At 42.4% G+C, this 15865-nt stretch overlaps 2 protein-coding genes across 5 annotated transcripts in view; one reads left to right on the top strand and one right to left on the bottom strand.

Moving 5' to 3' along the window:
• LOC134789638 (uncharacterized) overlaps positions 1–15865 on the top strand; it is a 275518-nt gene that overhangs the window by 251652 nt on the left and 8001 nt on the right. For all 4 annotated transcript variants that reach the window (XM_063760225.1, XM_063760227.1, XM_063760226.1 and 1 more), the window contains exon 7: positions 10093–10337. In XM_063760225.1, coding sequence (XP_063616295.1) covers positions 10093–10337 — 245 coding nt within the window. The remainder of the gene's footprint in view (positions 1–10092; positions 10338–15865) is intronic.
• On the bottom strand, positions 4757–9094 carry LOC134789634 (uncharacterized). Its single transcript, XM_063760213.1, has 2 exons — positions 7861–9094; positions 4757–7791 (listed from the first exon to the last, which is right to left on the bottom strand). The coding sequence occupies exons 1-2, from the start codon at positions 9023–9025 to the stop codon at positions 4820–4822; spliced, it is 4137 nt and encodes a 1378-aa protein (XP_063616283.1). The 5' UTR covers positions 9026–9094; the 3' UTR covers positions 4757–4819.

Raw genomic sequence — 15865 nt, 5'->3', positions numbered from 1 at the left:
AAAGCAAAATTGGCCTCCACCGAAACGAGACAATTGAAACCTTAAGATCGTGACCGATGTTATGCAAAACAGAACGACAATAGGAAGCAATATCAAAATGGCTGGATGGCGCAAAAATGGAGCAACCAAGAACAAATCTTTTTCTAACAAGATATAAAAATAGATACATTGGTATTCATGTTGTGTGACCTAATCTAGATTCTAATCATGTTGCGTCTACGGAATTTCCATAGGTTTGTAGGTATTTATCTTTTTTCACATCTAGTAATGTTGTTAGTTTGTATTCTGCGAAAATACTGTGTGACATTGTTGTTTAGGTGATACAAGATAGGTATATGTATGTATGCGATTCTACTCATTTCTATACCTAATCAACTTTTACTATAGCACCTATCATTCTTTAACCAGTTTTGCACAAATGAAGCTTAAATGAAATGTATGTTCATTTACAATTTTATTATTTCATATCAAAACAAAAGTCTAATATTTTTTTATAAAACTTAATGGTACTTCATTAAACCAATTTAGATCAAAATATCAGTAATCTGCTATTAGTTAACTATAGATTATTTCATCTGATCTGATCGACCTTCAAACTAGAACTTAACTTCCTGAACCAAATGAAATCACTAATAGAAACAACTACTAATTGAATTATATCACACAACCAAATGCATTATTATAATTGGATACGTCGAAAGGTACCATGAATCCCACAATGCTTACAATGTAATAATAGTGGTCATACATTACCCAATATTAGAGGTTCTCTTCCGCTTTGTCAAATGTTCAATCTATCATTTTATATTTGTTTTTAAAAGGGCTTATCTTTTAAGAAGTTACGACATTTTAGATATAAACACTCTGTGTTAACAGGTAAGCTGTCAATACCAAACATAATAAGTATTGGTTAGTGCCACTTCTTTGGCGTTTGAGTTAACAAGATTTTGGATGTGTGTACAATAAAATTATAGTAAAGATATTAGGTATGTAAAAAGTTACATGAGCTTGAGACTTTACGATTTATTCAGTTGTTTATTACACTACTATCTAAACTTACACGTTTCGTAAATACATTGATACGAAACTTGTTTATGGCTTAACCATGTCAAATGTCAGCAAAACTATTTACTGACCATCAGTGAACCTTACGTCTTTACAATAAGATTTACAAATTGTAATTTAAAGTTAGACGATGGCACATAATTATACATAGTTATTATGAATTTATTAACTAAGCAAATCGAATTCGTGATCAGTTGACGCATCGCTTAATAATAGTGAGTGTCACTAGAAAATCATATTTGCTAATCGTTCTGACATATGAATAAACCCGCCCTTAAACTATCGACAATCTGACATTAAGGTGTCAAAAGACAATGACCCAGAATAATGAAACTCAACCTTTAGCTAATAACTACACGGGCATCCTGACTAAAGGTACGACCCGACGTGTACTTTGTATGAGTATATGTCGTTTTGTAGTTGGAGTGTATAGGTTGGTTGTCGTGAAGCGACATGATTGCCATCCGATGCATCGTCACGAGAATTCACTTCGCTTGCTGCAAGCATTTACGAATTGTACCGAATGCTTATTGGGTTTGGTAATACTGTGAGTACTGGAGTGGTTCAAAACGTGAATGTTTAGGCTATTTTAGTATATAAATGCTTAGGTATTAGAGGTTAAATTGTGTGGAGCAATAATACTTGATTCGTTTTATGTCTCGGGTAGAGAAGAGTAGAGCAGCTTTTGCATGCGTAAAAGGTGGCTAAATTCAGTAGTGTACTTGTTAGGTTATTTTTCATAAACACAGGCGTAATCTAAATCTATTAACCTTAAGGAGTTAACACGAACGTCTTACGCGATTGCTATTCAGAATTACAATGAAGTCCTAATGTAAAACACTTCATTCAAATAGTAAAGCTGATAATTTCAACCAACTCTGACTCTTATTTGGAAATCATGATATTAGTATGAATTTCTTGATAGCCGGACGTTTTGTTATTATGTTATCTACTTGCACTAAATATCATTTATTAAATTAATAAATTATGGGCCGCGTGCCGTTTAAAAAAAAATTTGTAAACATTGTTCAAATATTTAACTTACTAATTCATATAGTACTAGTTGCAACAACCATATTTGACGCACTGGGACCCGTTTCTCAAAAGCTTGTAAAGCCTGACCAGGAATATATGATCATTGTCAAGAGGGCGCTATTATTCTCATTTATATGGCAACAGTTCAGTATAGCCTGAACAATGTGGAATGGCAACTCGTTATTTTGACTTACATACTTTTACTCACTCTAATCATAATCAGTATTCAAATAGTGGTGTTCACATTTTTTTATGGTCGGGTTTTACCGTATAAAATTCATGTATTTTCTTACGCGTCATACATAGGTCAAAATTACCTTATATAGGGTCTGCTACATTGTCAATGAATAAAATTGATCGTCTCCAAGGCCCATAGCAAAGAGAATAGAGTGTATAGAGAGATATTGTCATAGTAAATTTTGTAGTCACTGTAAATTTATTGCCATCTATCGACACAAGATTTAAACTAAAAATGAAAATCTATGTTATGTATATCTTTACCCATAGTAAATATTTTTCAAACACATCTTTGTTACTGTACTTGTCCCGGAATCCAGGACAATTTACACTTCGATAGCTATAAAAATTGGGAGCAACGAAAAAGCCGGGCTTCACACAGAGCATTTAATGACAACTGATCTAAAAACAAAAGGTAAAACGAAATACCATAAAAACATAGACAAAATGTATAAAAAGTATAAATAACACATAAAACCTCAAATTAGTCCTCGACATCATCCCCCCCGTGTAGCAAGGCTACACAACTTCTTCGTGCAGTCGAGCTAACTTTCTGGCGGGCCTCCTTAATAGGCCCCCTTTTGTGGCCACGTCAGCCACTCTGACAATTCCATCTCTGCCCGGGAACACTTCCACTATACGGCCTATAGGCCAAACACCTCTAGGCAGGTCAGGGTCAACTACGATGACAACGTCGTCTATTTTTAAATTGTAATACTGCCTTCCGTCGTTTCTTCTCGGCTTCAGACTGGGCAGGTATTCTTTGAGCCACCTGGTCCAAAAGTGCTCGGACAGTCGTAGAACTTTTTGCCACTCCTTTCTTGACGAAAATACACCATCGTCTAAAACGGCCGGTAGCTGCTGCGGTGAAGAGGTACCAATCAAGAAATGGGACGGAGTCAGGCTTTCATACTCTCTGTTCTCAGTAACGTAGGTTAATGGCCGCGAGTTTACTAGCGCCTCTGCCTCTAGGAGAAGAGTATGGAGTAGTTCCTCTCTGGGAGCCCTTTCCTTTAGAGTCACAAGGAGTGCTGTCTTAACTGTCTTTACAAGTCTCTCCCAACAACCACCCATGAATGGTGACGCCGGAGGAATGAAGCACCACTCTATGCGTTTGCTGGCAGCAAAGTCTTGCACAGCGTCGCTGTAAAATTCGCACAGCTGTCTGTTGGCTCCAACAAAGCATGTCCCGTTATCCGAAAGTATCTTATTCGGGAGTCCTCGACGTGCAGCAAAACGACGTATGCTCATGATTGCGGAATCTGCTGATAGACTAGCAACAATTTCCAGGTGCACTGCTCGTGTCGTCATGCAGGTAAAGAGGGCTATCCAACGTTTTTCTCGTCGACGGCCGATTGACACTTCGACTGGGCCGAAATAATCTAGCCCGGTGTTTGTGAACGGGCGTTTGTGGTGTTCCAGGCGCACATCTGGTATGTCACCGGTTGGTGGGATGTGGGGCGTTGCTTTACGCTTTATACAGTAGGCACATTTTCGGGAAACCATGCGCACTTCGCTACGGCATCGGAGTATCCAAAATCTTTGTTTAAGCTCGTTAATCACCAGCTCGTTGAAGGCGTGTGCAGCTTCGACGTGGTAGTGCCGTATGAGAAGACGAACAGCTGGGTGACGGCCATCAAGAATAATAGGTGATGCAGTGGCGTAGTCAACGTTCTTCATGTGCTTTATACGACTGTCCAGTCTGAGGAGGCCATCTTCATCAATAATCGGGCAGAGAGGATTCAATTTGCTCGACTTGGGCAAGGGCTTAGCTTCTCGAAGCAAGGCAAATTCTTCGCCGAACAAATCGGTCTGCGTCTGTCGAAGAATGGCAATTTCGGCCTTCTGCATCTCTGCGGCGGACAGTGGTGGAAGCTTAGAAGAAGGGTTAGTTTTGTTTTTGGAATTTGGATTGTCATGTGCCAAAAGGGAACGAAACTTATTGATGCACTGAAATATACGTGCAGTTGTACGAACCAGGCGTAACCATTCACTAAAACGTGAGGGATCTGGCACAACCGATGAAGGCTTGTCCAGATTGATGAGTCCTACATGCGTCTTAGAGGGTTTTAACTCCTCCAAGACGGATGTAGTTTCAGGTGTCGATGGTTCTTTGGGCCATTCACTGAACGGCAGTAATAAGAAATCAGGTCCAGAGAACCACCGCGATAAATCGACGTCACGATCTTTTAATCTAGTCGCGTCATCCGCTACATTCAAAATACCTGGTACGAATTTCCAGTTGGTAACTGTGGTGATTTCGGTGATTTCGCCCACACGATTCGCGACAAATGGTTTGAATGTCCGTGCATCACTACGGATCCAACTTAGTACTGTGGTCGAATCCGACCAAAAGTAGATCGCATCAGGTTTTATATCGTGACCGATGCATACCGTATTGGCGAATCGAATATAGACGTAGGTTTCAAAGGACTCAGTCGGGCCTTTCCACCAATGAGAGACAGCTTTACGGAACCGCTCGTTAATGTAAAGCGCCAATATGCGACGCACGCGTATGCCTCCTCGCTGGCGTCTGCAAATATATGGAGCTGTCTGTCACGAATAATATCATCTGGAAACCCACATCTGTACCAGCGCGGAATTTGACGCATGTAATCGTAGCAAGTTGTTGAGACCAAGCTCGCCACTTTTGAACGGCATGTGATTGCAGCTCAGTGTCCCAATCAATACCAGTTCGCCATGTCTGCTGGAATAAAATACGACCTTGAATAACCAGAGGAGTCAAGATACCGAGGGGGTCGTACACGCACATCAGGTAAGACAATACCTTTCGTTTTGTTAATTTGTCTTGGTCAGGTATGGGAGAACCAGTACGAAAACTAAAGGTATCGCTCTTTGGATGCCATATAAGTCCTAAAGTCCTAACAAAACCTTCAGGCCCTACATGTATATCTTCAACTACAGGAGCTCGTAAGTCTTCTGGTACGGCCGCAAGTGCAGCGGGTACGTTAGAGACCCAACCACGCATCTCCATGCCTGCCGCTTTGTGAACCGTTATTATGTCAGCTGCAAGTTGCGCAGCTTCTTGGACACTGTCAAGACTTCCTAAATAATCATCCATGTAATGATCACGAACGATAGCCTTTGCGGCGGCCGGGTAAGATCTTTGCAATTCCTGAGCGTTACGATTTTTTATGTATAAAGCAGTACAGGGGCTGCATACAGCACCGAAGATAACGGAAGTCATTCTGTATTCTTTTAATTCACAGTGAGGGCCATGCCTCCAAAGAAAACGTAAAGCGTCACGATCTTCCTGCCTAATCCTAATTTGTGGAAACATTTCTTTCACGTCAGCTGTCATCGCAACATGACCTTCACGAAAACGGAACAATATGTGTAGCAGTGATTGCAGGAGATCAGGCCCCGGGAGCAGGAGTGAATTCAAACTAACTCCCGAAGTCTTTGCGGCTGCGTCATGGACTACGCGCAGTTTTCGTTTTTGTGGGTGTATTACAGGAAAATGGGGTAAATACCAACGTAAACATTTGTGTGTAACGCTTGTGTTTATTTTATCATGGTATGTTTCCTTTGGACACTCTTCAGTATAACCTTTTGACATCATGTTATCGATAAAGGCACAATAATCTTTTTTGAGGTTAGACTCTCGAGCCATGCGCCTTTCCAAACCGTGGAACCTAGAAAGCGCTTGAGGATAACTGTCAGGTGTGTTTGGAATATCATTACGCCATAATAGACCTACTTCGAACCTACCTGATGGCAAACGTTTGCCGGTGGATTCTAAAACCTCTAAAGCGTGTTTATCTTCGTTAGAGTACACATTTTCAGACTTAGAAATACCTATGGCATCAAGGCGAAAATAATCTTTCACAAGTTCGTCCATGGTGGTATTGGTGGTGTCACTAGCACTATTTTTGCTTGAAATGTGATTTATAAAATAGACGGGTTGAGACCAAATGTTGGATTTGCCGTGTAATACCCAACCTAAAGCTGTACGTGTGGCAATCGGATCGGTTTGGGCACCTTCCCTAAGCTCACGGCAGATAGTGAGATACCAATGTTCTGCGCCAAGCAAGACTTTAGGTGTAGCTTCCGATATTGAAAGAACGTCCGCTAAATCAGCCAAGTGTGAATATTTCGTAATGTCGCTTTGGTTGACAGTTTGTGTGAACAGTGACAATGAGTTTACGGCCTTAGCGTTGTTAACCGTGAATGTTTCAGAACATTGTTTACCTTTTATAGAAAAGCTAACATGTTGGATGGGTCTGTGTACTGACATTCCACAGGCTCCGTCAACCTTGATTGACTGCATGGGGCCAGTCGCTCCAATGTGGCGTGCCACCTCCCAGTCGATCATAGTTGACATGGAACCGTCATCAAGTAACGCATATGTGTCATATTTTCCATGAGGGCCACTTAATTCAATCGGAACGACTCTTAAAAACACTTGAGATTCTGGACTTGACATTTCATCGTTTGAGTGTGATCCAGTGACGTTAGAAATTGTAACAGTTTTATCAATGTTTTTGTGTTCGATAACATCGCAGGAGGAAGACGGAGACTCTCTGGCAGCATTGACTACGTGAGGCGTCGCTGCTGAATGTAGCAATGGGTGATGAAAACGCTCGCACCCGTCGACACCACATCGACCGATCTTGCATGACTTCCACCGATGTGCTTTAGATACCAGACACTTAGAACATATCTTTGCTTCACGCAACCAAATCCATTTGTCATCTAAAGATAGTGACTTAAATTCCTTACACTCCGTAAGTTTATGTTTATTGTTACAGTAACGACATAGTTCATTATTGGTGTTACGCACAGATGTCACATGAATGTTTTCACTTCGTGTAGGTTTGTGTGCAAAATTATTGTTGCCGACTGTACCATGTCGCCTACCTGACTCTAAAATAATGGCACCATTTCGCCTACCTAAACCTGAATTAAAGGTGCCGGTTTGCCTACCTAACTCTGGCATAAATGTGCTAGACCGCCTACCTAAATCAGGCATAACAGTGCCAGGTCGTCGGGCGTAATCAGGTACTAAACCGTAACGATTGTGTTTTATAGCCTCAATATCAAGAAACTCAGACAGTAATTGAATTTTAGGCACAGATCGGTCACTTTTGTACGCAAATTCTTTCCACTGACTGTACAATATCGGTGTCAGTTTGGCTAACACACTATGAAACAGCTCTACCGAATAAATATGCTCTATCTGATCTAAGTTTCTAATTACTGCTATACAATTGCGCAATCTACAAGCAAAGTTGGTAAGGTCTCTTTGATCAAAGCTTAGCTTTGGGAGATTCCGCACGAGAGTAATCTCGTGTAGCACGATCATTTCAGGGAGCGCGAACGTCTGCTCCAGCACGTCGAGCACTTGCTCGGGCCGCTCCGCCGTGTACAGCAACGACGACACGCTCTCCAGGGCCGCGCCGCGCAGCGCACCGCTCAAACGCACAAGATTTTCTGTAGGCGTAAACAAATGTTGAGTATCGCGGTAAATGCGTTTAAACATTAACCATTCCGTAGTCTTACCGCTAAAGGGAGTAAGCTGTAGTTTATGCGAGCACCTTTGAGAATAAAAATAAGGCTCGGGCTGATTTGACGGCAACTGACATTGTTTGTTATTTGAGTTGTCAAGCAACGGCATTGATGTCAGTGCCTTATTATTATTGCTCGTAGAGGTTTGCAATAAATTTGAATTGTCATTTATTGGTATTTGAAACGTCACGGGTTTTCTGTAGACATCGCGATGCATTTCATGATTTTCAGGATTAAGATGTACCACTGAGTTTTCATGATTGCGATGCGACGCAATCATATCATTTGTGTTAGGATTTTGACGTGTGGTATCTCGTTCTTGAGAGAAATATGGGTTGATAGGGTTTACATTATTTTGTTGAATATAATTAGGTTCTAAACCTAAGTTTCTCTCGCGAACGTGAACCGTAGTAGAGTCTGCGCCCGTAGGCGGGATATTTATTAGCGCCGCATCGGCGTTGTTGTCAGCGGGACGACGGCCGCTTTGGCTGACGTCGCGGACCCACGATGCAGTACGTGAATAAGATTGACTGACCGTATGAGTGTTGGATCGTCCATCCGCTTCTTGGGTTGCCAGTCTTGCCTCTATTTCGAGCTCTTCCACTTGCTTAGCTTGATCGAAGAGCTTACGTTCGAAGTCAAGCCGCTGGCGTGCGACCTCCTGGTCGCGGTGTAGTTGCAGTAGCGCCTGCTCACGTTCAAATAGCCGCTGTTCACGCTCCAGGCTGCGACGCGCCAATTGGGCCTCCTCGTTCAACCTCAGTGCCTTTATTGTGGCTGATGAACGAGAAGACGACACACGCGACCTGTTACTGGGAGAAACAACATTAATGTGTTCAGCACTATTTACACGACACTGGCGAGGCGTCTCGGGGGCCTCGGGGTCTTTGGAGACGTAGGGTGCGGGCGTATCAGTGGTACCGGTCGTAACGGTGTCCAACTTTGTGGGCTGACCGGACCCACCCGCAGCCGACGCTCCGGGCTCCTGGGGGCCTTTGAAAACGTGGGGTGCGGGCATAACAGTGGTACCGGCCGAAACGGTGTCCAATCTCGAGGACCGGCCGGCCCCACCCGCAGCCAACGCTCCTGAGTCCGAGCGCGTCTTGCCAGCACTTTTTGCTGGTGTGCTCAGCTGTTTCGTTTTAGAACGCGTGATCATGTTCCGCGAAGGACCAAAATGTCCCGGAATCCAGGACAATTTACACTTCGATAGCTATAAAAATTGGGAGCAACGAAAAAGCCGGGCTTCACACAGAGCATTTAATGACAACTGATCTAAAAACAAAAGGTAAAACGAAATACCATAAAAACATAGACAAAATGTATAAAAAGTATAAATAACACATAAAACCTCAAATTAGTCCTCGACAGTACTTAAGTATTTCCTCGCTTATGTATAACATAACACTACAATAAACAAAGTCGTAATAACCAGACTATAATGACATTTTGATTTGTTTACCTGTCAGCTCTGATGTTAATTTGGAAATGATTCGTAGCGAAATAGTTTAATTTCCCGAACGGTTCTTTTCCAGCAGTTTATTATTTACTTTATTTACAATATTTCGCTCTTGATTATGTATAGTTTTGGCCATTTTTGTCATTTATTATTTAATATTTAACACTTAAGTACCTATTATTCAAGTAAACCGCCACAATGACACTGACAACAGTGACAACCTATCATTAAAATTATTGCCAGTGTAAAAATTAGTTAAAATGAAATCCCGCAACATGGCGCATAATCGTATATTAATGGTCAGGCTTTAACTTGTAATACAAGTGGAATTCCCTTTCTAACAAAAGCTGTCAAAAAGTGACATCCGCTTGTATTACAAGTTACTACAAGCTTTTGAGTAACGGGCCCCTTATCAACATTAATCAGCAGTGACGTTATAACGGTGACAGACGGTTTGGTGTAACCTACCCTCATTCAGCGAAAAGATGAAAATGCTGTGATAATCAGTGATCGGACAAATCATCGCAAAACCATCAAAAATCATTTATATCTCAAAATAGGACAAGATTTATTAAACTCATATTATGTACACAGTATCTTTATAAAATTTCCAGATTATACTCAAAAACTGCAGTTCAAAATTGTTAAAAAAATTTATCATGTTCCATACTAATTTAATTTTGCGATAAATTGTCCGAACTCTGGTGATAATGTAGTGTCCCTTAAGGATCTGTGCAATATTTTTAATAAAAAAAACTTCCTTCCAGTCCAACGCCCCATGGACATCAAGAACCGTCCACGCATCCCGATCCCCGACGAGGACCCCTACAGCATCGCCAGCTCCAACGCCAACTCCGGGTCCTCAGGGAGCTCGGGCTACGGGCTGAACGGCCACGGCGTGGTGGCGGCCACCAGGGAACAGCTGATGATGCAGATGGGACAGAGAAGGGGGGACAAGCCCCCGAAACTGCCGCCGAGGGAGAATGGATACGGGCCTGCTGATATTCCCAAGGTCAGTTGATTTTCATACATAAGCTGACGTCTATAGCATGTTAGGCCTTAGTCTCCAGTTGACGCTTGAACTGTCATGTGACTCTTCAACCCATAAAGAAACTGATTTTCTCATAATGCTTTCCTCCCCTACAAAGGTCAAAGCGACTGGTAAATACCAAATCATATTTCATGCATTTAGTTCATGAAGTTCATTGGTATAATCCAGGTTTAAAACCGCAGCCTCTGGTTTGAAAGTCATCAGTCACCCATCATACATAAATAAATGTTATAGGACAATTTTGCACAGATCAAAATGACTGTGTCACCTCGTTGACAAACTTTTCCAAAATTCGTACCCAGGACCATAAGTTTCGTATAAAAGTTAGCATTATCGTTTGAAGGTTAATTCTGCTTCATAACCTAGATCATAGAATGCAATTATATACTCGCTTTAAATTGTTGCACCAATAATTTACTGATCACTTTAAACGGATGTTACCTTTTCTGGTTTCTTGAACCGGCTAGCCTTACACACCAATTTTAAACCCATTAATATCACAGAAAAGGCAAAGTGGTGCTAAATTGAAAGGCTAAAAAACCCTGCGTGATTTAAACTCATCACATTCGTAATGCGGTTGCCTTTAGATAATGCACTCGGAATAAAGAAAATAATTTATTATCAAGTGAAAATTGCTTACGAATGTGCTTCGTAATCATATGGCGGGTGGTTAGGCTTTGTTTCGCGTTTGGTTGCAACCAAAGTGTGATTGCATTGAAGAGTCCGGTAGATTTATTATGGTTGCATTTTTATCGTACCTATAACATGTCGTGTCACTCTATCACTAGTTAAAACGAAACAGCCACGATGTTAGACAATAATAGCGTGACTGTCATAGGATAGGATGGATAGGCCCGCAGAGGATAAACGGCGATAACAGTCAATTTTATGATTTAACAATTAACATATAGATCAGTGGCGGAATTTGCAGTAGATAAATAGAAAGAGGGGATGTATTTGACCAGCATTGGGACCACTCTTTCAGGCTAAAAGGAAATGTTTTCTATGTACAAAGTTGCATACTTATACACACTGTAGGTACCGAATTTGAATATAAGAAGTTAAAATTAACCTGTTTCCTAAACAGTAGTAGCTTTGAATAACAACCAAAAAATTACAAAATCAACCAAACCTTAATCAATAAAATTATATCGTTTATTCCCTGCACTCTTCAATTTAGAACGTTGTTATGCAAGAAACGCATTTTTAGGTAAGAACTCTTAGGTCAGTGCTAAAAATAGTACATGTGGGGGAGTCCATGCTTCTACAATCTACCTACGTTTTTATGCCACTGCTTATAATATTGTGAGTCACAGTTTGTGGCTTGAATACCTTTATTTTTAATCGCTAATCAAAAAATATATTATTTTGTACCCTACACTTTTTTTAACTTTAATAATATATGAGTAGAGTACTGTAATAGGTACTAAGTAAGTTAAAAAATACGGCTTGTGAACTTATTGCTAATGCTATTAGCGACAGTGCATAAAATATACTCGTAGAGTCTGTGCGGAAAGAGAAGAGTCATGGATTATAGTATAGGAATCAATATATTCTACTACTCTTCTTTCCGAACAGACTCTAAGTGCAACGATTTCCTTGAATACGAAATTACAGATTTGCAAAAATCATACCTAAAGCTCAAACAATAAATCCTCAGAAGCTCTTAAGCATGATATGGGCAATTCTCATCCAACAAATGCATTCATCATCATCATCATCTCAGCCATAAGACGTCCACTGCTGAACATAGGCCTCCCCCTTGGACCTCCATACGTGCCGGTTGGAAGCGACCCGCATCCAGCGTCTTCCGGCGACCTTAACAAGATCGTCTGTCCATCTTGTGGGTGGACGTCCTACGCTGCGCTTGCTAGTCCGTGGTCTCCACTCGAGCACTTTTCGACCCCATCGGCCATCTTCTCTGCGTGCAATGTGGCCTGCCCATTGCCACTTCAGCTTGCTAATCCGGTGGGCTATGTCGGTGACTTTAGTTCGTCTACGGATCTCCTCATTTCTGATTCGATCACGTAGAGAAACTCCGAGCATAGCCCTCTCCATAGCTCGTTGAGCGACTTTAAGTTTTGAGATGAGGCCGATAGTGAAAGACCACGTTTCGGAGCCGTAAGTCATCACTGGTAACACACATTGATTAAAGACTTTCGTCTTGAGGCACTGAGGTATGTCGGACGAAAAGACATTACGTAGTTTCCCGAACGCTGCCCAACCGAGTTGGATTCGGCGGTTGACCTCTTTCTCGAAGTTGGACCTACCTAATTGGACTACTTGTCCTAGGTAGATGTACGAGTCAACAACTTCGAGTACCGAGTTCCCAACAGAGACTGGGATGGGCACAACATTGGCATTTGACATAAGTTTCGTCTTGTCCATGTTCATTTTCAAGCCCACCCGTTGTGAAACTCGGTTGAGGTCATCGAGCATCATGCTGAGTTCCTCCATCGACTTTGCCATGACTACGATATCGTCGGCAAACCGAAGGTGAGTGATGTATTCGCCGTTGATGTTGATGCCAAGTCCTTCCCATTCCAGGAGCTTGAAGGCGTCTTCCATTACGGCAGTAAACAGTTTCGGAGAGATAACGTCTCCCTGCCTTACGCCTCTTTGCAATGGAATCGCCCTCGTGCTCTGCTCCTGTACTCGGACCGACATGGTGGCGTTACTATACAAACACTTCAACACTTCGATGTACCGATAGTCAATATGGCATCGCTGAAGAGACTCAAGCACCGCCCATGTTTCCACCGAATCGAAGGCTTTCTCATAGTCCACAAACGCTAAGCATAATGGCAAGTTATACTCCTCGGTCTTCTGTATAACTTGCCGCAGCGTATGGATGTGGTCTATGGTACTATAGCCTTTTCGGAAACCGGCTTGTTCGGGAGGCTGGAAGTCATCAAGTCTGTGTTCGAGACGGTTCGTGATGACCCTTGAAAACAGCTTATAGACATGGCTCAGAAGCGTGATGGGTCTGTAGTTCTTCAATAGGTTGTTATCACCTTTTTTGAAGAACAGCACCACCTCGCCTCTATTCCATGTTTCAGGCGTTATGCCCTCGGACAAGACGGAATTAAAGAGCTTCTGGAGGACTTTAAGTACCGGTGTTCCACCCGCTCTCAGAAGCTCTGAAGTGATTCCGTCTTTGCCCGGCGCCTTGTTGTTCTTAAGCTGCTTCAGGGCCATCCTAATCTCGTACAGACTGATGTCCGGGATATCTTCGGTATAATGTCGGGACAGCTTGGCTCTTGGATCTCCTACCAAGCTGTCAACGGGCTTTGCGATCGAAGTGTATAACTGTCCATAGAACCTCTCGATCTCACCTAAAACCTCCGCTTTGCTCGACGCTATGCTGCCATCTTCCCGTTTCAGCTTTGTCAGCTGGCTTTGCCCAATAGACTTGTCCTTTGCGAACACTTTGGAGCCTTGGTTTCGCTCAATAGTCTCTTTAATACGGTTAGTATTAAAGAGACGCAGATCATGTCGCAAGGACTTAGATATACGTCTATTGAGCTGCCTATATGACTCCGCGTCATCGGGAGACTGCAACTGTAGCGAGCGTCGTTCAGCCATGAGGTTTAAGGTTTGCTCGGTCAATTTCTGAGGTCTATCTTTACGGCGGGATCTAAAAAACTTAGACCCTACTGTGTGGACAGTTTCCACTAGCCCGTCGTTGATTTCGTCCACTGAAGCCAAGTTCTCTAGGCAAGCAAAGCGGTTAGAGAGCTCGAGTTGAAAGCTTTCGGGGTTTTGAACATAGGCTCGAGTAGGTCGGAGCGTAGACTTCATCAGGCTGGACCTTTCAAGTTTAATATTGATATTCAGTGTGCCTCTTACGATTCGGTGATCACTACCGGTCTTTACCCTGTTGATCACAGAGACATCACTGAATATCCGTTTCTTGTCGGTCATGATGAAGTCTATCTCGTTTCTCGTGGAACCGTCAGGACTCATCCAGGTCCATTTCCTGTGAGGCGGCTTCTGGAAGAAAGAGTTCATCATGAAGAGTTCCTCTCTCTCCAGAAAGTCGGCCAGCCTCTGACCCCTAGGGTTCCGTTGCCCATACCCAAATTGCCCCACTCTCAACTCATCCCCACTTCTCTTGCCCAACTTTGCGTTGAAGTCCCCCATAACAACAGTAAAGTAGGTTTTAGAAGTATGTATGGCCCTACTTACGTCCTCATACATAGCTTCTACTTCATCATCGGAGTGTGACGAGGTCGGTGCGTATACCTGAATGACCTTCAGCGAATATCTTTTGGATATTCTGAGTATTAGGTATACCACCCTGCTCGACACACTGTCGATGGTTATTATGTTGTTTACGAGGGACTTGTGAACGAGAAACCCGACACCACCTTGGGACTGTTGGTCGCCCTCCCGGTGGTAGAGCAAGTTACCAGACTTCAGGGTTGTCGTGTCCTCCCCCTCTCTACGGACTTCGCATAACCCTACAATGTCCCAGTGTAACCTGCTCAGTTCCTCTTCCAGCTCGCAGATCTTTTCGTCAGTCCTCATAGTGCGTATGTTGTGTGTTACCAGGGCCAGTCGTCGTCGGGGCGGGTAGCCGGATCTTTGCCGGAGATTCTTAGCACCCCTGACCCCGCTAATGCCCTGACCGCTACCATAGCCAGAGCACCGGGGGTCGCCGGAACCTCGGGGCCGTGGTTCTATTGTGCTCATCATGATGGGGGGTGAATGCCATAATCGCCACGCTTGGCAGGCGGGTTGGCGATCGCAGTCGAGTACACCGAATTTGAGGGACGCTGCTGCCCGTCCACCGGTGGTCTTGGACGTAGTTTAAGGACATACCCGGGTCCACAATGCATTAATGTCCGATAAAACTGATGAATGCAAATCGAATACAAAAACGAGTCAACTGACGTGATTAATGATCGTTGAATAAAAAACCCGGGTCCCAAAGATAGTGGGCATTGACAGTGACATATAGGAAAGGGTATTAAAAAAAATGTTTGGCTTAAATCAATTACATATGAATATTGGTTAGAGATAATTGAATAATATCAATTAAATGAGTTTTTTGGAACGAACATTATATTAACTTATTAACTAATAGTTTCGGTGATGGAAAACACAGTAAGGAACATAAAAAATATGTTCCAAAACCTAAACAAAAAAAAACGACGCATTTCAGCCGTAGGTATAAAACGGTTCTCTCTATTCCATAGGTACCTACAGTAAAGTGTTTTACCTCATTGGCGAATGACAATCATGTGGTTTTGTGTGTCACTATTTTAAGATTTATATGGATTTTTAATATATATTTAGACTAGACTAGACATAAGACAGTAATATAAAAGGAAAAAAGTACTTAAACAAAATTCATGATAATAAAAGAAAAAGATAAGATAAAATAATATCTGCGTAATTATCACGAACACAAACCAACAAACTTTAAATAGAAAACTCAAAAAACAAAGACCTACCAAGTAAAGGTAATCTTAAAGCACGTACTT

This window comes from Cydia splendana, chromosome 4 (genome assembly GCF_910591565.1).
Source record: "Cydia splendana chromosome 4, ilCydSple1.2, whole genome shotgun sequence".
NCBI classification, from domain to species: Eukaryota; Metazoa; Arthropoda; class Insecta; order Lepidoptera; family Tortricidae; genus Cydia; species Cydia splendana.
This window is presented reverse-complemented; position numbering and strand designations above follow the sequence as displayed.